The 23,018-nt window shown below is 39.9% G+C and overlaps 1 protein-coding gene across 1 annotated transcript in view; it reads right to left on the minus strand.

Annotated features, from left to right (window-relative positions):
• LOC142378949 (voltage-dependent T-type calcium channel subunit alpha-1I-like) overlaps positions 1-23,018 on the minus strand; it is a 158,818-nt gene that overhangs the window by 70,177 nt on the left and 65,623 nt on the right. Inside the window, exons 5-8 of the mRNA XM_075463966.1 lie at positions 11,764-12,106; positions 9,831-9,923; positions 1,376-1,724; positions 878-1,284 (exon numbers count right to left, since the gene is read on the minus strand). Of these exons, the coding sequence (XP_075320081.1) occupies positions 878-1,284; positions 1,376-1,724; positions 9,831-9,923; positions 11,764-12,106 (1,192 nt within the window). The remainder of the gene's footprint in view (positions 1-877; positions 1,285-1,375; positions 1,725-9,830; positions 9,924-11,763; positions 12,107-23,018) is intronic.

Genomic DNA, 23,018 nt, shown 5'->3' on the forward strand with positions numbered 1-23,018 from the left:
TTATTTCAGTGTTCCTAGCTTCTACAACTTGAGTAAAGTTCACCTTTGCCTAACTAAATCAATTTGACATCACTTTGAAGCGCACAGCTTTATTCATAAAATCTTGTAGCTGATGGTGCATGTCAGAGTGATAGCCAACTTGAGATCAAAAGAACTGCGAGTAGACCTGTGAGACGGGATTCTGACACGGCACAGATCCGAGGAAGGACACAAGAATTTCTGTAAGACTTAAAGTGTCAAATATCACAAAATCCTCCATCATTCTCGAATAGAATATCCTTTGAACCACAAAAAGTTTGTCTAGATCTGCTTGAGAAGCCAAACTGAGTAATCTAGGCAGAAATGCATGAATATTTTGGAGCTGGAAATACTTTTCTAACTTACCAAAATACACATGAGATGAACACTGGGGCTTTGCCATTAGCCTTATCTTATGAAATAAAGATTGAAAAATTTGGTCACAACTCCTGCATGAGTATGTGATTCCAAGATCTAAGCATCACCTCATTAGCACCATCCCAATTGTCATCCCTGGAAAATAAACAATATAAATCCAGAAATCTCAATTCTGCAAAGAAAAAATGTGCAACGATGATTCATTCAGACTTGAGGCTTTAATTGCTGCTTAATTTTTCACTTCTTTCACTTAATTTCCTAAAAGAAGGTTCATGAGTGCTTAAGTATATGGGATATTTATTCTTTTTGTGATTTTTAAAAAAACATTATAAATAACTCTCTAAGATTCACGACCTAACCACAGGCATCAAAATCACAATTTTCAATTTCACTATTTGCACAAATGTAAGAGAAAAACAATGAGCAGGAGTCAACAGCAAAGAAATTCAAACATAAGTAATGGAACACATGCCGGTCGTACCTGCTCGTGGTGCTCGATGCCCATGCTGATGGTGTTGATCAGGATGGCGATCATGATGCCGCGGTTAAAGTACTTGCTCTCTACAATGCCCCACAGCCTCATCCTCGTCACATACCATAATTCCTTGCATTGCTTCTTAGGACTACAGCCCACACAGTTCCCTGTACTGTTATGGCTTTTATTGCCCTTGTCTTTACCCCCAGATTGGTCATCGTCCCTGTCTGCTTCTTGCAAGGCTCCTTCTTCTGCTTCATCACTGGCTACACTGCGGACAGGCCCCTTCCCATCTTGGAGTGTCAGTGCCCTGGCACACTGAGGGCAGCCATCTGTGACAGAGGCAGCGGTGAGTGCCATGGGCTCAGCTGCTGAGGTGTGGTCTGGTTTATTAGGATGAGGGCACAGAGGACCTGACATGATGCAAATTGAGAGTGTTAAAGAGTGACTGCATAAAACATCCACATAAATACAGCTTCCTTTGTAATGTTTGCAGTTACACACCATGTCTCAACACTGCTCTCCTTTCACGTCCTTCCCGTCCTTCCCGTCCATTGGCCCTCCTCTCTCTTGCCTCTCCTCTTACTCTACCTCTTCTAACACCATGAAAGCCACGAGGTTTACCCCGCAGGGTGTTAAATAGGGCTACAGTTTGTCTCCTGGCCTTGCGGAGGAAGTGGCACACCAGCTGGAAGAGCTCCTCATAGCAGTCCCCCGGTTCACTGGCCAGCGTGGAGGAGGAAGAACACCGAGCTCGCTGCTCCTGCATCAGCTGATGCTCCCGCTGCTTGGTCTCTGAGAATTGGGTGGCGATGACCACGAGGCACAAGTTGATCATAAAAAATGAACCAATCTGGGAGGAAAAGAGGTATGCAAACAGTTTATAAAGATAGAGCTTGCAGGCGAATGTAGTTTGACATCTCAATGCTGTTCCGTATACTAATAACTGATTAAGTGCTTCCCAATATTGCCTTGGAGTAATTATTTATGTCAATCATTTGATTTAGATGTGAACTGTTCTTTTCTTGTAGTTGTAGCAGGATTTCACAAATTTACTTCAACATGTTATCAGTCTCAACACTGATAATGACGAATCAACACTAAACTGTGAGGGAAAAAAAGGCCGAAACCCCTTTCAAACCCATTCATTCCTTTTCAGAATATGAAATTAAACCTTAAAATTTTAAAAAATGTAAAAAGGATTATTTGGGGATTTAGAAACATAAAATAAATATCATATATGCTCTTGCGTATCATTAAACCCAACACACTTTTACATGATTCTCATGATTTCAAATATGGATTGGTCTTTATTTTCAGTTAATAAAATCTCTGATACAGTTACATATAATACATCAAGTCATATGTTAGTTATGTTTGTTAGTCCCATACTCATTTTTCTAATTGTAATTAAATGATTTTACTCAATAAGCTGATAGAAGACCGGATCCAGATGACCTGAGGGCTCTGGAAGGTTCATACTGGGTCAGGAGGTCACTGATGTATTTTGGTCCTCGACCATTCAGAGCTTTATAGACCAGCATCAGAACTTTAAAGTCTATCCTCTGATGGACAGACAGCCAGTGTAAAGACCTCAGAGCTGGACTGATGTGGTCCACTTTTTTGGTCTTAGTGAGGACTCGAGCAGCAGAGTTCTGAATAAGCTGCAGTTGTCTAACTGACTTTTTAGGTAGACCTATAAACATGCTGTTACAGTAATCAAGCCTACTAAAGATGAATTCATGGACTAGTTTTTCCCATGTAAAATTTTATATATCAAATTATAAAATTCATTTATTTTATGTAAAGCACTTTGAATTGTTTTGTACATGAAATGTGCTATACAAATAAATTAGATTTGATTTGATTTGATTTGATATAAGGCTCAGGCCGACCAGACACTTGTGGTTGAGAGTGTGAGGGCTGCCACTCTGTGAAGTAAGGGCTTGCTTTGTGTCCACATAACTGGCTCCTTTTTGTTTTCTCACTGTAAATAAACTGCACAGCTTCAGCACTTCCTGCAAGTCCAGCCATTTTGTGTTTGCATCCTGAGTTCTATTTGAGATCCCACGTTTTGTGACACTCAGTATCGACAAAATCACCTTTGGTTTTACTTGGTATCAGATCGGAATGAAAGCATATGTAATGTACATCACTGGTGTGATCTATCTATGATGCACAGCAACGTCCTGCCACTGGCTAGTAACTCCAGATTAATGTAGAAATTCTTCTAAACACAACAGTGGATTAATAAATGAACAGTTTTTTTGGTAAAGCATCTGGCACTGGGAAGCTGATCGCAGATCTTTCGGGTCTTGTGGGGTCTGGGTTGGGGGCTCTAGGGATCAGGCTTGTTCCGGCACATCCTGCAGATGCTGGAATACATCTAGAGAGTTTGGAGAATGGGTTGACGCCTTTGGCTCTTTGTCATGTTCCATGAGCCGTTCCTGAGTTGTCATGCAGTGGGATGAGGCACACTTTGATGCTAGAGGAGCTGCTGCAATCATGGAGTGCTGTTGCCATGGTTTGAATATTCTGAATGAAACTAAACCTACTGCTATAAAGCTACCCAGCATTCACTAAAGAGGCTTTGGATAGACTACAACTAAATGTCAAAGATTAGAGACATCATGGTATGAGTAACCAAAACTAATCATTCAGCATGAATACTGATTGCTTGGTAGGGTTCAAGTACCTTCTTCTGTTTTCATAATTTGCACAAGGATTAGTTCCGATTAAAAAAATAGAACTGTTCCTAAATGTCATTGCCTCAAAGAAAATGTAAAAAAAACCCGTGTCTTAGATTTGATATTTTTCAAATGTGTGTGGAAAGCTGAAATGATACTGTTTTGCTGCTCTACATGTTTGAGGTTTTACACTCACATTCTGTGGGATTCAGCAGGATAACGGATGTAGAAGGAGAGAGGGAAAAAAAAGAAAAAGGTCAAGGTCGCCCCAGAGCTGACATAGAAAAAGGGGGAGGAGAGTGAAAGCAATAAGGCAGGGGAGGGGCAGGTGCAGTCCTCCACCCTCTTGGCTTTGATCAATAGTGACTGAAAGCCTAATAAAGCCACCCAGCTCTCCCAAAGCTTATGAGCAAATGTATGCACATGTGCATGCAACGCAAAGTGTCCAAGACTGTGTTTTCTGTATAAAGCTGCTCTTTGTTGATTCAAAGTTGTGAGTCATGGTCAGATTGGTTGGTTTTCACACCAGCTTTTCAAGACTTGCGGACTGAAAAGGCAGTCGGTCACAGCACCCATTCAGCACCCTTGCCAGTACCATCAAATATTTATACCCACACACTGTAGGAGCTACTGAAATGCAGTTAGATTATACTGAATGTGTGTGTGTGTGTCTTTATATTTTTAGTGTTTGTAGCAGAGTCACTCTGTAGGAGAGAAAACGCGTAAACGACAGAGGAACAATTGATTATATGTCCCAAACGTTAAAGCTGCACTGATCAATATTTTCACGAGGTCACGAGGAAGTTCATTTTCTGTGAGTGACACACTTGTCCACTGGGACACAAAAATAGACAGATCCAGTATGTTTTATCCCTCAAAGCACTGATGAAAAACCACAACAGCACACAATGGGAAAGGCTTAGATTCTTTTAGCAGGTGTACTTAAATAAAAAAAAAATAATGCAGAAAATCTTTATAACATGCTACTCTGGGTAGAAATACAGTAGTACACTTGAGTTGTAACCAAATCAACATTCCTCGCAAGATTATTGTATGCGCATCATGAAACTTGGGCCCAGACTTGCTATTGCTTTGCAAGTAGCACACACTGTCAGAAATTGCTGTCAGTATTTACTATGGATGTGCAGTGGAAAGTTGAAATGAATGATAAGATATGCTTGTATACCGATTACAGGCATAACTGAGTGCAAATTCGGGGATTAAACCATGTCGAACCAAGAGGCTTATCATAGAGAGGCTCTGTAACATAACAGGTTGAGGATGTCACTTCTGGATGCTTGATTTTAATTGAATAGCGTCAAGCTATTTTCCACATACAGATTATAATTCTACAGGGTCCACTCCTTCAAACTCTACAGTATGGTAATCACTATAAAAAACTATCAAAATATCTCTCCCCATCTTGATCACACCTATTTTCATCTGTCTTTCCATTTGTCACTCTCTCTTGTCATCATCTAGTGCCCTTCTAGCACTCATTCATATCACTTTCTCCTCATCTGACTCTACCTCTCTATCTCAGTTCAATTTACCACACTTGATCCGCATGAATGTTACGTGAGCGAAACTGTCTCTGGTCTGCTATTGCTTACTGCCTTCCATCCTTCGGAGCTCTGTATCATGCATAATTCTATGAAACATGATGAAACATGACTCTCCATTTGTCTGTCAGTGAGGCAGTGACAAGCTAGGATTTGAACAGAACTTTTACCATCTGAATGGTAAATGACCTAAATCACTTAAATAAGTCCATTTGTGGGACAAGCTTTAAAACGGGCTGTGATAAATCTGACAAAAGGAAACGACATATGCAACGACTACGGGGAGGAAAAACCATCTACAGTATGGTGCTTACCTTTATCTTTTTCAACTTACTAATTGAAACAAAGGGAAAACACAATACTTGTGACAAATTTCTAGTCATGTAGTTTATGCCATGATACCACTGATGTGTTTCCGTCTGGTATGTGGACTGTGTCCTGGAGTGTTTAATGCGAAGAAATGCATTTTAGGATGGATAAACTTCCCCTCAGCAATGGGCGCTGCTATTGTTAGCTTTCCCATCAAATTTTAAGGAATATATATGCATGGATTTACCACAACAGATAATAAGGGGATACAAGGGGAGGGGTAAGTTAAAAGGGGCACAACATTTTTGTGAAAGGTGAAAAATTAAACCACAACACACTCCAAATTTCTTGGTACACTGTGTGATCTCTTCTTGAAATCCACAGCAAAAGTTCAAATATTTTAATGTACTAGACCAGGGGTCTTCAACGTTTTTCAGGCCAGGGACCCCCAAACTGATGGAGAGTTGGAGCAGGGACCCCCCTACTATTTATAGGGCATACAATTGTGTTTTATATTTAACGGGGCCTAGTGCCGTGTATAAACATAGCTACTCTGTTATTGTACATTCAATACTAAGCTATTCAAATAATACACTGGTTAATATATTCATGTTTTTATTTGAAACATGTGCAAGGTACAGGGTGGCCGTGCCACTGCCATTTATAAACAAACATCTTGCATACAACACTGAGCTATTCAAATAATCCACAGATTTTAACTTTAAACATGCATGTAGATGGGACAATGAATCCTCAAACCATCTGTGAATGGCACACATTCACAGATGGTTTGCACACAATTTGTGAGAAAAAACTGTTTAAAAAAAAAAAAAAAAAAAAAATGTTTTAAGGCTACGGCTACACGAAAACGAAACAAGGTTTTTTTTGAAAACGGGTACGAAAATTCTTGCGACCACACGGCAACGCGCTGCTGTAAAGACTCAGGTCCAGACGAAAACGGATGAAAACGATGAAACGATGCAGTACACATGCCACTGTGTCACGCCACGCTGTGAGACAATAGAGAAGTGTTAAAATTGGCTCACAGCGTCAACGTTTGACTGACGCAAAAACGTTTTAGCTGTAACAATGGAAACGAAACGAGGCCGTTTTCAAACTTTCCCACTCTGGAACCCGTTCTCAAAAACTATCGTTTTGGGGTAGTGGGAACGCCGGCTCCGTGTGGCCGCGACAGCGAAACGATAAGAAAAAGTATCGTTTACAGTGAAAAACGTTTTCGTGTAGCCGCAGCCTAAATCTTCTATCAACCAAAGATTTCGCGACCCCCCTGCAGTACCTCCGCGGACCCCCTGTTGAAGACCTCTGTACTAGACTTGACTGACTTGCATGCGAACACAAACGTTTGTAGAAAAGGTGTTAGGCCTCTTGCATTAGACTGTTATGTTCTTTTGTCTATTTTCTCTTTTTATTATATGATTTTGGTCTTCTCAATCTGAATTTGTATGATTATTTTTACTTTTTAGTCTGCCCCATAAAAGATGTTGAAATGCCTGTCTCTGAAACGCATTTAGATTGTACATATATTCCTGCCTTCCTTTGCCTTGATGTAACATTAAAGGAAGATTTGGCATGCACCGTACTGTATGACACACTGTTAAACCTGATCCTGTGATCAGCATGTCTGCTCCAACCATATGAGCCTAGAGGACATGCCGCAAGATTCACTCTAATTAATAACATTTCATTTAACATCAAAGAGAGTGCTCGCTTCCACTCATTCGTCCTCCTGTCCTCTGTCTGATTTCATGCAGACAGTCCAGTCAATCACCACCACCTCCTGGTCTACTCTCTTCATCGATCCATCAGTCCCCTTCCCATCCTTCCTTCCCACTTCATCACCTGCCCTTTTACGCTCTCTTGCCATCTCTCTTCCCACTTTCCATACCTATTTCCCTTCCCACTGTCTTCTCACAACTTTCATCATCTTTCTTCCCTTCTTTTTTTCCCCACAAACCCTTACTCTTGCCTTCGGTTATTTCTTCACTTTCCCTTCTCCTCTCTCAAACCTTTATCCGCCATGTTTCCACATCAAAAGACAACCATTTTCTCACAAATTGTCTGTAGCGAGGCAATTTTAGAGGCTTGATGTGAAGGATAATTTCCAACAGCAAAGCGTATGTGTCCTTTTGTGTGTGTGTGTGTGTGTGTGTGTGTGGGCATCCACATGTGGGTATGTGTGTGTGCACGTGTGAATAAATTTGGATGTGTGCCTGTTTCTGAGGTTATGTGTGTGTAGGAGTCTGGGTCCTATTTGGGTTTATTGATATTTGGATAGCTTTTTAAGTTTACATGTTGAAATATGATTTACATTAATTGTAATAAAAAAGGAGCTATTTACAGTATTTATAGACAGATAATTCATTTAATAAGTTAACAGTTTAATTCAGGTCATTTATGTGTGCATTATTTAAAAAGGTTAAAAAATTGCGTACATTGCCTTTAATTTGTTGTTAATCTCAGGAGAGTGTGGTTTCCGGAGTCATTATGGTCAGGCGGCTTAGAGTGGAGCCACACAGTTTTTTGACCTTTCTCTCTTTCTGTCACTTTCTTTGTTTTTTCTCTCACCTTTTTTATTTTTCTCATATTGGTTCATTGCTGTACCATTCTTTATGTTTTTGGAAGTAAATTGAGGAACAAAATAGGATCTTGTGGAGTTTTTATTTTGTCGTGGATGTGGATGACGAGAGAGAAGAGCGTCAAGCTAGTGGCTTTCATAAGCTTTCACTAGTAGCAAGGAACCTACAGTGTGTTTTTGCTTGACTGGGAATAAAGGGAAGAGTGACAGATACATGAATGGTGCCAAGTGCACAGCTCAGTGAGAAAGAGGAGATGAAATATGAAGGCAGCAGAGGAGAGAAGCCAGTCAGAAGGTGGTGGAGATAATAGAAAAGGAATGAGACTCAGAGGGCAATGGGTGAGGGAAAAATGAACCAGGGAGAAGGGGGGAAGGAGAGTTGTTTTATTCATTGAGGGTAGTATAAGGAGGAGAGATTGATATATTTATGAAGATTGAGGGACAATAGAAGACGTGACACAGTAATTACGAAGGGAGAGTTGGTGAGAAAGGAGGAAAACTAAAAAAAACATTGTGTTTGACACTGAATGCGGGCAATTAAAAAATGTAATAAAAAGACAAGACAGCCCCCAGGTGTGCTAGGGTTGGAAGTCACACTGCATTATGATAACACTTACATACATATGAGTTAGTGATGGGTCATGCGCACAAGCATCGGCTCTGAGAGCCGGCTCTTTGTAGTGAATCAGAAGAGCCGGCTCGCATCAAGTGAGAGCCGACTCTAAGTTTTTTTCCATTCGCTGCTTAGGTTTCACTTTCAGTGCTCAGTCCCAGCTCTGGTTACGACAGAGCTTTGTTATGACTGGCCAGCATGGCGACCAGCACGCGGTATTCACGTGAGAATTAAGGAGTTTGGTTCTCTTTTCGGTTCTGTTCTGTGGATGTGTTTGAAATTTTTTGGTTCATTTGTCCAAAAAAAAAGTTTAATTGAGGACATTATTAATGTTAGCTTGAGTTTGGTTCTGTTCTGTGGATTTGTTTGAAGTTTATTGTTAATTTGTGCAATAAAAATAGAAATAAACAAATGTAAAAGTGGTTTTGTCACAGAATAAATGCAAAGAATTAGGCAATTATAAGGTCTCACATAAAAACACTGAAAGCAAAAGGGTTTTCAACACATAAACCATGATTTTTTTTTTTTTTGCAGAGTTAAGGTTAAATATAGGCTACAAAAGATCCTAAATAAAGAGCCGTTCGGGAGTCGAAAGAGGCGGCTCTTCTTTGGGAGCCGAGTCAAAAGAGCCGAACTTCCCATCACTAATATAAAGTACCCTCCGATGGGCTGAAATAAAAGTATACTGAGGAAAACACGCTTCACCGCTCTCACCCAAGAGCACACTGGCGCACACACAAAGAAGCTAAAAGACTGGAATTAAAAGTGTTTTATCTGAACAAAAGGGGGATTCTTCAGGGATTCAGCTCTCACTGTGACACTGACAGCTTGAGTGTCTGTGTGTGTGCATGTGTGTGCATAAAGGTCTGCATACGGTTGAGAAACAGAAAGACAGTTGAGAAAATACACAGAGACAAAGCATGCGTCATGGCTAGTACAATATTGTTTTTAAGTATAAAAAAAAGGGGGAAAAAAGATTACACCGTAGTTATATGATATTGTGTGAACAAGGTAAAATTTTCCTCTTTTTTTTTTCCAGCATTGAGTTGTCCAAAAGAAAAAAAAAAAGAAAGTACTGCCTTAATTATCCTCTTGACTGTATAGGCTGCCGTATTTTTGACCAAAATCTGTTAGATACAGATTATTGAATGTATGCTATATATACACATGAGTATAGCCATCCATGACTTACTATTATGAGCAAAATGAAGTAGATGAAGTTATAGAAGGAATGAGCATCCATCACATAGTACATGATCTCCACCCATCCCTCCAGGGTGATCACCTACAGTCAAGAAGACAGATAACAGTAAATTCAGTTTCACAGGAAATCTGATACAACGACAGAAATATGGGGCTAAACAAAGGTATTGACATTTGGGGAAATCATATTTTTTGTCATTTCTGATAATACCATCATTTAGATATCAAAATACATGTCATGTCTACAGCGAGTGATTGGTTCGCTTTGCTCTATATATGGCCAGAAACAGCTTGGCTGGCTCCGTCTAAAGATAACAACATCCAGAAGGGTTATGCTGTGGACTTTTAGCTGGGAAAGAAATTACTGGAGAGCCTTCACTGGTCGCCTGCCAAAAAACTGTGATAATCATAATCCCCAGTAAAATGGCAAAATGCTGTTTTTCAACCTGGTTAAATGCATTATGATTACCGTGCCATTTAGGTGACGATACCTTTGCACGGAGCCAGGCTGTTTCCCCATTTCCAGTGTAACGTAGGTAAAGTCACTTTTGTAGTATTACCTCTGGAAACCACCATAATGGGATTAAAATGAAGCAATCATGATGTGAAAAGTGTAAAGCTTTGAGTTTAATTAGTATTCAGTATACTATTAACTGTGCAGGAAATGCTTAAAATTTTCAGTTTCACAAGTTTAAAAGATTTGTAATTGTGTGTGGTCTATTTAACAAGTTAATTTGAGCTAAATTCATATCTGGTGGTAGAAATTATGTAAGTAAAAGAGGCATTTTGAAAAAAATATGAAAAAAGACCTTTCAGAGAGATAAGAGAAAGCTTTGGATCGGCCAAACAGTGATTTGGTGTATTCTTAAAAGACATAATGTAATGCTGAGCCAGACTCACATCCCATTGCCAGGAAGACGACAGGAGACAAATGGATTGCAAAACCCCCTTCCTTGGTCACGCAAAGAAAAAAAAAATCCCACAAAGAATTCAACCAAGAGATGTTTACAAGAAAAAGTTACCAATTTCCTAAAAAATTTCTAATAAAAACTGGCCCACTCTTTTCAGTAACAATATTATCTGACCAGAAAAAACAAATATCAAAATGATGTGATATGTAAACAGATCAAAAAGGGAATAATTTGTCAAACTTGGTGGAAGCAGTGAGATGGCAGTCAAAAAATGATTGGTTGTATTTTCTTTTTTTATTAATTAGATGACTGAAGTAGCCACATGAATGCTTAGGTGTAAAAAGCTAAGCAATCTGTATAATGCTGCAAAATCCAAAATAAACTAATACAGTATAGATCACTTGAGCAAAACAAAACCTTTTTAAGTCAGATAAATATACATTTCTTATCTTATAATGACCAAATCAGTCACATTATTTTCAGTTGCTGGAGACAAAACAGATGACAGAGAGACCCTCAAATAATTATTTTTCTAAGACTTTAGAAAGTACCTTAAAGCAGGAAACAGCATTTGTTGATGTCCATCGGTTTCGGCTTTCAGGCAGTTATGAAATATAATCTGTTAGTTTGCTCAATAACGTTTGAGCCAACCAAGTAAAGAACAGTTCTTCATTGTAATCACATCCCAATTGGATCATTCTAAGTCATTTGAGGTGGTGTACAGAGGTTAATAATTATGGACCTGGCTGTATGTTATCAACGCAACAAGAAAAAAGAGTGAACCGTCTGGGCTTATTCAATAGTGCATTTTTCAAAGATGATATGAACTTTCTGTGTAATTATTATCACATTATGCCAAAAGTTTTTTCATACACATGCTGTCTGCTGTGGCCTGTGAAAAGTTCCCTTAATTGTACAGCAAAACACTTTACCCAAGAAGCTCATCAAATACTTGCATGCATTTGGGTTGGTTTTCTGCTTAAACTGTACAATTTTTACCGGAGCACCCACCTGAAAGATGACAATCCAGGCATAGGCAATGTTGTCAAAATTGATGGCACCTTTGTGCGGGTTGCTGCTTCCAGTATGACACCTTGTGTAGTACTGGTTCCAGTTGACACACAACCCTGCTACATTGATGCTGCCATTAGCCAGCGGCTCGGGGCTCAGACCGAGTGACTGGCGGTACAGGACATCATCTTTATCCAGGCAGCATGGCCTGCCTCCTTCGCGGCGGGTCGGTACGTCTGAGCAGGACATGATGCCGTTGTCGACAGGTAGGGAGCAGATGAAAGGCCGCTCGTCATCCTCATCTGCCACATAATATGGGCGAGGGAGTCTGATACCCGTAGTGCTGGAGGTATTGAGAGGGATGACGATTAGCACTAGTATATACAGGAGTAAAAACTGAAATGTTCATTGGTACACAAAAAAAAAAAAAAACAGCAGAAGTGAGCTCATAACTGAAAGTGAAATAAGTAAAATGGGTTATCAAATAAGATATTAAAAAAGGAATCATGAAAATAAAACAGATGACAAATTTTAAAGTCTATCAACATTTTTGGACTGTGAGACACTGACTGTGACTGTGTTAATTCTATGGTGACTAAGGTTATTCAGCAAATCCTTCAATAAGATAATTCACATTACACTAGCTATACTAACTTTCCTGTCAATGTATAGGACTTCACAAAAAGATGAAGTCCTCTGTGCTTGAATAAGTACAATTAGAAAGAGGAAAAGTGATGGTTCAACGTGCTTCCACGCAAACACAAACATGCAGTGCCTTGCGAAAGTATTCGGCCCCCTTTAACTTTTCAACCTTTTGCCACATTTCAGGCTTCAAACATAAAGATATAACATTTTAATTTTTTGTGAAGAATCAACAACAAGTGGGACACAATCGTGAAGTGGAATGAAATTTATTGGATATGTCAAACTTTTTTAACAAATAAAAAACTGAAAAGTGGGGTGTGCAATATTATTCGGCCCCTTTACTTTCAGAGCAGCAAACTCACTCCAGAATTTCAGTGAGGATCTCTGAATGATCCAATGTTGTCCCAAATGACTGATGATGATAAATAGAGTCCACCTGTGTGTAATCAAGTCTCCGTATAAATGCACCTGCTCTGTGATAGTCTCAGGGTTCTCAGTTCTCAGTCGCAGAGAGCATCATGAAGACCAAGGAACACACCAGGCAGGTCTGAGATACTGTTGTGGAGAATCCATAAAAAGTCTCATTTAAAGTTTGCCACAAGCCACCTGGGAGACACACGAAACATGTGGAAGAAGGTGCTCTGGTCAGATGAATCCAAAATCAAACTGTTTGGCCACAATGCAAAACGATATGTTTGGCGTAAAAGCAACACAGTTCATCATCCTGAACACACCATCCCCACTGTCAAACATGGTGGTGGCAGCATCATGGTTTGGGCCTGCTTTTCGTCAGCAGGGACAGGGAAGATGGATGGGGCCAAATACAGGACCATTCTGGAAGAAAACCTGTTGGAGTCTGCAAGAGACCTGAGACTGGGACAGAGATTTATCTTCCAACAAGACAATGATCCAAAACATAAAGCCAAATCTACAATGGAATGGTTCACAAATAAACGTATCCAGGTGTTGGAATGGCCAAATCAAAGTCCAGACCTGAATCCAATCGAGAATCTGTGGAAAGAGCTGAAGACTGCTGTTCACAAATGCTCTCCATCCAACCTCACTGAGCTCGAGCTGTTTTGCAAGGAAGAATGGGCAAGAATTTCAGTCTCTCGATGTGCAAAACTGATGGAGACATACCCCAAGCAACTTGCAGCTGTAATTGCAGCTAAAGGCGGCGCTACAAAGTATTAACTCAAGGGTGCAGAATAATATTGCACACCCCACTTTTCAGTTTTTTTATTTGTTAAAAAAGTTTGACACATCCAATAAATTTCATTCCACTTCACGATTGTGTCCCACTTGTTGATTTTCTTTACAAAAAAATAAAAGTTTATATCTTTATGTTTAAAGCCTGAAATGTGGCAAAAGGTTGGAAAGTTCAAGGAGGCCGAATACTTCGCAAGGCACTGTATGTAGAGAGATATGGAATACAAAGAGAGATGCACATGTCTGTGTAAAAAGTGGGTGCTCAAAGCAGTGTGTTGTTTGAGTTTTAAATAGAACAAAACTCTTTTGTTCTTCATGGATATTTCATACATCAGTGTGGTGTGAGATTGGAATTGAGAGCAGAATGATTACAAACAGAGACATGAGTGGATGAAAGGATGAAAGGATAGAGTAAGAGACAGATGATTATGATTATAATGGTAAAATTGAACAAAATTACACCTGAGAGAGAGACTAAGAGGTGCAGGAGGGTAGTGACACACTTTAAACTTGACACACCAAGCTGAAACTACCAGATGTCTGACATCATTTGCCAGACATTGGGCCTCATGCAACAACTGTTCGTATGCACAGATTTGTTCTTAAGTCGTCCGTACGAGTGATTTAAGAGAATTTGCGCATTCACCAATCTTTTCGTATTTTACGTTTTCTTTCAGGTACGAACAGAATTTACGAGTGATCCAGACCTGTCGCAGGACTTTCGTAAAATAGTCCACTGTTATTCCAATCAAGTTTGCTTGACTAATGGATTATATATTTAATTACTTTGAAGCAAACATAAATAAATATACATTATACCCCATAATTATGCTGACATTATTCTGTTTGACTTAAATTATGCACTAATTGAAGGTTAATCTGACTCTGTATATAACAAGGTCAATGGGAAGCGTAACCAGCGGCTGCCTTGCTACTTTTGGATGCCTTAACGCATGTGTGCTCCGAGACCGTGTAGACAGACAAATGGCTAACATTGCGATTTAGATTGCCAAGGACTGTGCTGCTCAAGCCCAATTCCACCACACGTCCAGGTCACCCCCTTGGATTTTTGGCCACTGGAACCTTTCAGAGGGAGATTGGAGATGTTCGGGTGTGTCCCAGTCCTCTGTGAGTCGTGCGCTCCCCTTGGTCATCAAAGCTCTCATCAGTTTATCACCCATGGTACATCAAATTCCCATACACCGCTGTCCAACAAGTACAAATTAAGAGGGACTGTCATGCCTTGGCTGGACTGCCAAACATCATCGTAGCAATAGACTGCACACATATACACATCAAAGCACCCGTGCTGTCGTGGAGCCCAGAGAAGGCACGCCAGATTTGCACAATATTGCCATGAATGAAGGTCTCCTACAACCTGAACCAGCCCAGGCAAACCAGAAGGTGTGGTGCCAGAAGACCCCCCTCATGGACCACCCCATCAAAGTGCCATCATGATGAGGCAACAGCTGATTATACGGCTTTAGTTGCAGTCATAGAGCGCTTGGCCATGTAAGCCATTTTCATATCAAACCATTTCATCTTTATTTCGGTGACACTACAGGTGACACGGAATTAACAGCACTCGTAATTGCTTCCCATTTCTTCGCTTTAGCAGGTCCCGTAATTCCACTGCTGACACTGCTAAAAATGACAGATTTTCCTTTCTGGATCTCTGAAAGCAGAACTTCAGTCTCAGAGCCCGTAAACTTGTTCTTTTTGCGCCTTGATGCCATTTTCATGACTCAACGCTGAACACTTCCTGGCACAGGAGCGAGGAAGCACAGCCTTATATGGTATTATTTTAGGCGTGGAGTATGCATATTTACTATCCTCGTGCGCTTAAATACTTACGGGTGGCATTCATCATTTACGCAGGTCGTTTACACACTTTTCCCAAGTTAAGAGCGTTTGTTGAATCTGACATGGCGTGTTCGTACGAGACCTTCGTATGACAAAAGTGAGAGAAATCTAGAATAAAAATACAAAAATGTTCTTGCATAGGGCCCATTGCGTCTGTTGTTGACATTTCTCTGCGCCTTTTGTGGTGGACCCAGCACAGTTGGTTGTATTCTGAACATGTTCCTTGCAGTCAGATTGATTATGTTACACTGATGACAAAGCCAGCCTGATACAGAGCTATCTGACCAACTGCTCAGTCTAGTAATCACTGATTTCACCCATTTAATGTGACCTTTATCCTTCCATCCATTCTTTTCAGTAGACAGCCATACACAGGCTGCCAAACATTTTGGAAGCTGAAAGCTGAAAGCCAGTGCACACTGCATCCCTATGCATGAAATAAAGCTGTTAAAATAAATTGTGATTTTCTTTGTTTTGCAATTTTTTTTTTTCATTTGGTTCATTCGTCATCTCTGGAAACCCAGCGTCATACATTTTAGAGTGATGACAGATTGACTATACTTTCTCTCGGGTTTATCAGGTATCATTTACAAAAGTGCAAACTGAAAAATATTTCGATCACATTATGTTGTCCCCTCTTCTAATAACAAAAGAATATTTGTATTCTTTAACATTGAGATGTGAATCAAAACGTTTTAAATGGAAAAATGGGAAGAAAGAAAAACACCAGAAACGTCGTGTCCATCTGAGACAAATGAAGGGGAGTGTCAATGTCGGTCTTATATTAAACGAGAGAAAAAGCCAGCAAGCTTGCTGTGATGTCTACATTTAATGGGATTTAATTGGCATATTGTTATGAGCACATGAGCACCGACTTGACCAAGTGATATTTTGAAGAATATTTTCATGCCGTTTCATGTCCAGAGCAGCCACTCAGTTATCGAGTCTGCAAACTGATACTAGCTGTGTACTTTTCCCCAAGTTAATGCCTGTTCCTGGACCAGCAATGTGAAAGACACATTTACTTACATGAGTTGGACAAAAAAGAGACTTCAGGAGTTGGTGATGTTTGTTTTTGTTTTTGTCAGCAGACAGTTATGTCTGTTATGAAAGTTTCATACCATTGTCAATTGTTAGACATTTATTTTACTGTCCTCATGTATTTATGCTCTCCTCTTTGTGTTATAATGTGTTTACATAAAGCATGCTGAATTGTCTCTGTATGATATGTACAGCACAAATATACTGACCCTGCTCAGTTTATTAATAACCCAATAATCGACACGCATCATCATACTTTGTGACTATATTATCGTGAGTGTGAGACCCACATATTAATTTTTCACTGTTACATCTCAACAGGAGCAATCTTAACAGCCAAAAGCGTACCTGTCAGCAAGTGAAGGTAAAGTACAGGAAAATATTTCAGTGGTAAGTAGCCTTTGAAGAAATGTGTTTGTCCAATAAAGAGAGCACCAAATTAGATATGGAACACAAGAAACTGAAAATAAAAAAGATCAAGCTAGAGATTATGAAACTGGAGAGGGATGTTAGTATAAATTCAGATAAAGGAGAATTTCGTGTTGTGAACTGCATTTAATTCTGTTTTCTCTCCACAGCTTGAGAAACATGAAATAATAATTAAACAATTCAACACAACTTGAACTCAAACTTGTCATTATTGTACGGTTCATGCAAAGTGTTAGAAATGTGTTTTTTACATTTATATTCACAGTGGGGTGGATGACCTGCACGTGTGGAAAGTTATAAATCATCTCTGTCCATTTGGCCTTCTTACACTTGCTCTGACTTAAACTGCTACTGTGTCAATGCTAAATTATGAAAAGAAGTTCTAACTCAAAGGTCAAAACAATAAGGATCAAAGGAAATATGTGTCCCTGTACAGGTCCCTCACTGTGTCAGGAGAAACTGAGTCATTTCAGGCACTGGAAGCTCCAGGGACTCAACGAAGAAAAGAGGAGCCTGAAAAGTTGTCCACAAGACAAAATGTATAAAATATGAAGTATACTATTCATTTAAGATGGCTCTGTCAGAAGTCAGCCATGGTGCCTGAGCACTTAGCAATGAACCTGTATTTAATTTGGCCAAAGGTCATTTCTATCCGTGCCCTTGTTTTAGCATGTGCATGTGCATGTGCATGTGCATGCCCTTGTTCCTGGATCAGGATATGGCGTGAGGAGGTACGGCCAGCATGCATAGCCTCTGTCCCCAAGCAGGACACCATTGAACTCTCCTGCAGAATAAGAGAAATGTTGAATGGATATACATGTGTTAAGACTTTAGGCAATTTGATGTAATATGTGCCTTATATCTATAATAAAGTATGACGAGCACTTTAAATTCCTTAAGATGACCTCTACACCTGACCTCTCATTAGATTACCAAAATGATGCCTATGCTATATACACCTTACTTCAAAAGTACACTCCTTCGGGTAAGTAAAATTCTTGCGCCTTGTGCAAACCTCTGTGCCAGTGAGGATGCTCGGAACATCCTAGAATCATGAACTGATCCCGGCCATTTAGCCTCAATGTTGGAAATGAAATGACCTCCATCACAGATCATCTGTATGCACGGAGGATAGGAGTCAATGATGAGGTTTCACAGGGCATAAATGTAACATTGCTCAGCATTACTCAAAGGGGTTGATGTGGTCTTTTTCAAAATGAGAAATCCAGTTCAGAGTCTATGGACAATTATCCCCAAGTGTACCTGTACGTTTAGGATATGGAAAAATGTTCGGTTTAAATAGTCAGCCTCCACAGGTCCAGCAGGGGTCTGGACAATGTGACAATGTTTAAATCCAGGCTGAAAACAGTTCTATTTAGATGTGCATATGACACCCGAAAGTATTTTATCAACACTCTTTACTTTTAAATTGATTAATTAATGATTTTTTTTTTTTTTTTGTGATTATAATTTTTATTTGCAATGTTAGAAGAAAACGTACAAGCAAGATATGGCTTAATAGTGCACACAAGAATAAACAAAAACAAAACAAAGGCAGATCAAATAAAAGGGAAGGAAAAAAAAAAAAAAACTAGCAGGGACATCATACCAATAGACTTCAACTGGTTAGAACGTCCTTAATTCTTGAGCAAAGTCCCTTCCATGCACTGAGGATAAACTGGCGTTGTTCAGACGAGCTGTGGTCTCCTCCAATGATGCAATGTCCAGTAAGGATCTGATCCAGTAACATTTTGCACTAATATCAGGTTTGAACCACAGCTGGAAGATTGACTTTTTGGCAGCTGTGAAGCCAGCAAACACCAGACGTTTTTCACGTAGAGAGAGCTCAAGTGTGGAATCATCATTTATTTATTTATTTATTTTTAATTAATGAAGCCTGAGGGAGATGATGAACATAATGCAAATACTTCAGCCAGTAGTTTGTTTTACATTATCGGCTACTGTAAATGTGGAGCAGCAGCCTGAAAGGACAGAGGTCAAAATTCTTCTGTACACATGCCATCCACAATCTTGCCGCCCCGACATTCGCAATACTGACACTCACCCCCTGTTCAAGTCTTAACTCAAAACCCATTCGTTCAGGTGTGCTTACCTCCATTGATTGCTCCGTTCTGTGTATTTTTAATATGGTATGATGTTTTAATTCCTGTGTTTTTATCTAATATCTTGTTTGTACAGTGTCCTTGACTGTTTTGAGGAGCTTTCAATAATTTGTATCATTAACATTATTACCTGTCCCCCATTTTTCTGAGTGTGGTCCTACGTGTGTGTAGATCGGATGTTCGTTAGGTATTGATTAGTTTTAATGAATACCATGTTCTCTCTCATTTAATTTCATGTTCAATACGTGTGTATAGTTAAGTTTCTTTAGTGGCACTGGCACCAACTGATTGATTTTTCGAGACAGTGAAAGTGGTGATATGATAACCACAGTTTTTGTTTTTCGTTTTTTATACAAGACATGAGTTGCGGGAGCGCAGAATTCTTGGTGAACATTTCATTCGGGAGTCTGTTTCAGCCGGTCGGACATTCTTTGAGACGCAGCTAAGCTAAGCTTCAACTTTAGCCTGCCCAGGAGCAGGTTAGTTCAGCGGCATTTTACCATGGTTACTCAGCGGGCATTCAAATAAGCCACATTCGTGGAACGGAACTCTCTCTAAGATTAGCCAGAATTAGCGAGAAAACCCAGGCTTTCCGCTAAGCCAGTTTCGTGGAATACCCCTCTGTTCTGTACATTCTAGAAATATGTTACCTCTTTATTGTATACGATAATGTCAACATGCTAATGAAGTCTTCATCTACAGAATATATATATATTTAAAAATACACATATACAGTTAGAACAGTGTGATTTTTTTTTTTTTTAAATATTTAAAAAAACGACAAACAAAAAATGTGCTAAACAAAGCACAAGTATGATACCGTGGCACCCAAATGAGCTGTTTTCTGTCAGTTTAAGTTTCCAGAACACGCAGAGCAACATGAAGCAACACAGTATTTGGTCAGCAAGTTTTCATATGTGGGAGCGTGACCAGGTCATGACATGGCCTAATTACATCGTGTGCCTTACTGTGCGGCTCATATGAATATGGGTAAAGGGTAGAATGCGTGTTTTTGATTACAGCAGAAGCTCGGCGCCGCCGAGAAAGATTGTGGCCCGGATGACGCATGCATGTTATGATTTAGACCGGTATAAAGTTGGTTCGCAAGATGGACCTGGCGGACATGTTGTAACATTCTGTATGCATATTTGCTGTGACAGTTTGTTCAATAAACTCCCCAATGGACTGCTGACCGACGCGTGATTCGACTCCTTTTCTCCACAACATAATGGTGACTCCGAGTGCGTGAGATTTTGGCATCTGGAGCCCGACGGGACGCGTCCTCTGTGCGCCGACAGCCGAGATCAGTCGTTAAGCCTGCAGGTACGACATATTTTTTCCTTTTTTTTCTGAAAACGGCGGTGTCTGTTGGTGGTGTACAGGTGACGGGCCTCCGACAGTTCCACAAATTTAAAACACAGGAGAAGGACGGATCTGTTTTGGTAAGCATTTCATTGTTTACCTCTGCGCAGGGGGGCTGCTGAAATTGTTTGGAAATTTTGGGCCAAGAGGAGTCAGTTTGAATTAAGATAAAAATTGGGTAAACAGCAGCTGGTGTGAGACGTGTTTGGTAAACCAGACAGCTGTGAGCAGCTGGTCGTGCTTGTGTTGTTGTATTTTTTTGTGGTAATTAAGAAGGGCTAGTCGCCGGCTCCGGCAAGTTGTGAATCGGGTGAATTCAAACTGGATTAATGAATAAGCTTTAAAGAAGCGGGCAGGTTGTTGAGCAATCGCCAATGGTACTTCTTGCGACTATCAGCCATCCTTCAATGCATTGGGGGAGGAATACTGACGGGAGTACGGGGTACACTAGACTCATTAAACATACGTGAAAATTATTTTTACTAGTCAAGGAGTAGACGAATACTGATAATTGATTGACTTGCGAACATAAAAGTTTGACGGGTGGATCAATAAGACTTTCAAAAAACTCTGAAATGAAAAAATCCAGTTCTAGAAGGGGCACATTTTAAATATATATGTTCATATCATTTTATATCTGCTTAGAACTCTTTGGAGTTATCCGAGACCTCAGTATAAAGACATTTAGAAGAAAATTCAAATTCGTTTATGAAATTGGCCACAGGAGATTATATCAAAGAGGTCACAGCAAGGCTGGTAAAGTACACGTCAGCGTTTGTTGCATTGGTCAAGAAACCATATCACAAGGCTTGTAGAGAAAACACATTTTGTATTTCATATATTGCCGACGCCAACATCTCCTGAAAATTAAAAGTTTAAATGAAAGAAATTGATCATTTAAAACTGTGAAGATTTGAAAGGTGACTGACACAAAACTTTGATCGACTGACTTGGTGTGAGTGAGTGTGACCGGTCTTTCTTTGTCTGTCAATGTGTGTGAAATCCTGCTGTTTTATGTTAATCTAAAAAAGAAGAAAAGAAAAAGTTATTTTGTGTGAGGAATCAAGGTTCCAAACTCATCTCATCCCTTGACTTTTGAGTAGTTTAGTCATTTTGAGTTAACACATAGAGTTAACACAACGTCTTACATATAATCTTAGGCTAAATAAAAAATTAAGTGAGTGCAGAGACACTCAGATTTGCTTCATTGTTATAATTTGCTTCATTGTTATAGTTGCCGCATTGATAGTTTGTTGAAATAAGGGGTTGTTACAGGGATGAGCTGTGATTTTTAAACGCTGTGTGCTGATTTCTTTCATATTGTGCAATGCAAGGTGTTTGTATTTCAGGGGTGAGAGCGAGGTGCTGCGCGTTCACGCTGCTTGGGTGGAGGCGCGCCGCGCGTCCTTGACATTCTTGTGCTGGTTTTACACTCACAGATGTTCGTGCGTAATCACATTTTCTTTCCTTGTGTCTTCCAGGGGCAATTTATGGTTGAACTGTAATAATTATTAGTTTTCTTTAGGTAATGTGCTAATTGCGGAGTTGTTATCAGTCGAGTAATGAGGGTTTCACAAATCTTAGAGAAGAGTTTCTGTCTCTAAGGCATTGTTGATATTCCTGATAAAGAAAGGTTCTTCGCTTATGCATTGTTTCTGTATCTTTTGGTCTGTACGTCTGCCTGTTCACAGCGCGTTAAAGTGTATTTCTTTCTCTTTCCTAACAAACGCCATTTTGAGGTGAAGAATAGTGCAATTGTTATTTCTGTATTGTTTGGTGGTATTTCTCCCTGTCCGTGGTTGGACAGATTGTATTTCTTCTTCTCTCTTAACTTGTTACAAAAGTGTGACAAACGCCATTTTGAGTTGGGGTGTGGTTCAATTGTTATGTCTGGTTCAAATTGTTATGATTGGGAGGAGTTAATAACAGCCTGGGAAGTAGACTTAGCGGTGTGTTCATATTTGATTGGTTAGGAATTCACGTGGTTCATTGGAGGCGGATTTAGAGGTGTGTTCATATTTTATTGGTTAGAAGTTACGTGTCTCAGACGTGTTTCATTGGAGGTAGATTTAGAGGTGTGTTCAGATTTCATTGGTCAGAATTGACGTAGCTGTGACGTGCATTGTATCATCGGGATTGGTGGAGAGACATTGGCCCTCATTTATCAAGCCGTCGTAGAAAGCATCGTTGATATGAGCGGAGAACTCGTCGTACGCAGAGGCTCAAGTGAGATTTACAGAACATGCGTACCACACCAATCCCATCGTAAGACCGAGCGGCTGTTGATAAATCCGGCGGCTGAAATCCATCGTAATGATCCTAACCACGCCTTCTACAAAAGGCCGCACCTCTAGAATTTGCGACATGGATAGACGAAAGGCGGCAAAGAAACGCTGTCAACGCTGTTGACAGCTGGGACGGCTGTCAACAGCGTAGGCGATGTAAATCGCAGACCGGACGAGTTATGTATTTTCCCCTACTGTGATGGTCAATAAAATGTGATAAACTCCAGATTAAATTAAATCTAAAATTGAACGATGTTTTACTTTTTCTCCAATAAGATTAGGAAGAAGTGGACCGATA

Source organism: Odontesthes bonariensis, chromosome 4 (genome assembly GCF_027942865.1).
Source record: "Odontesthes bonariensis isolate fOdoBon6 chromosome 4, fOdoBon6.hap1, whole genome shotgun sequence".
Taxonomy (NCBI): domain Eukaryota; kingdom Metazoa; phylum Chordata; class Actinopteri; order Atheriniformes; family Atherinopsidae; genus Odontesthes; species Odontesthes bonariensis.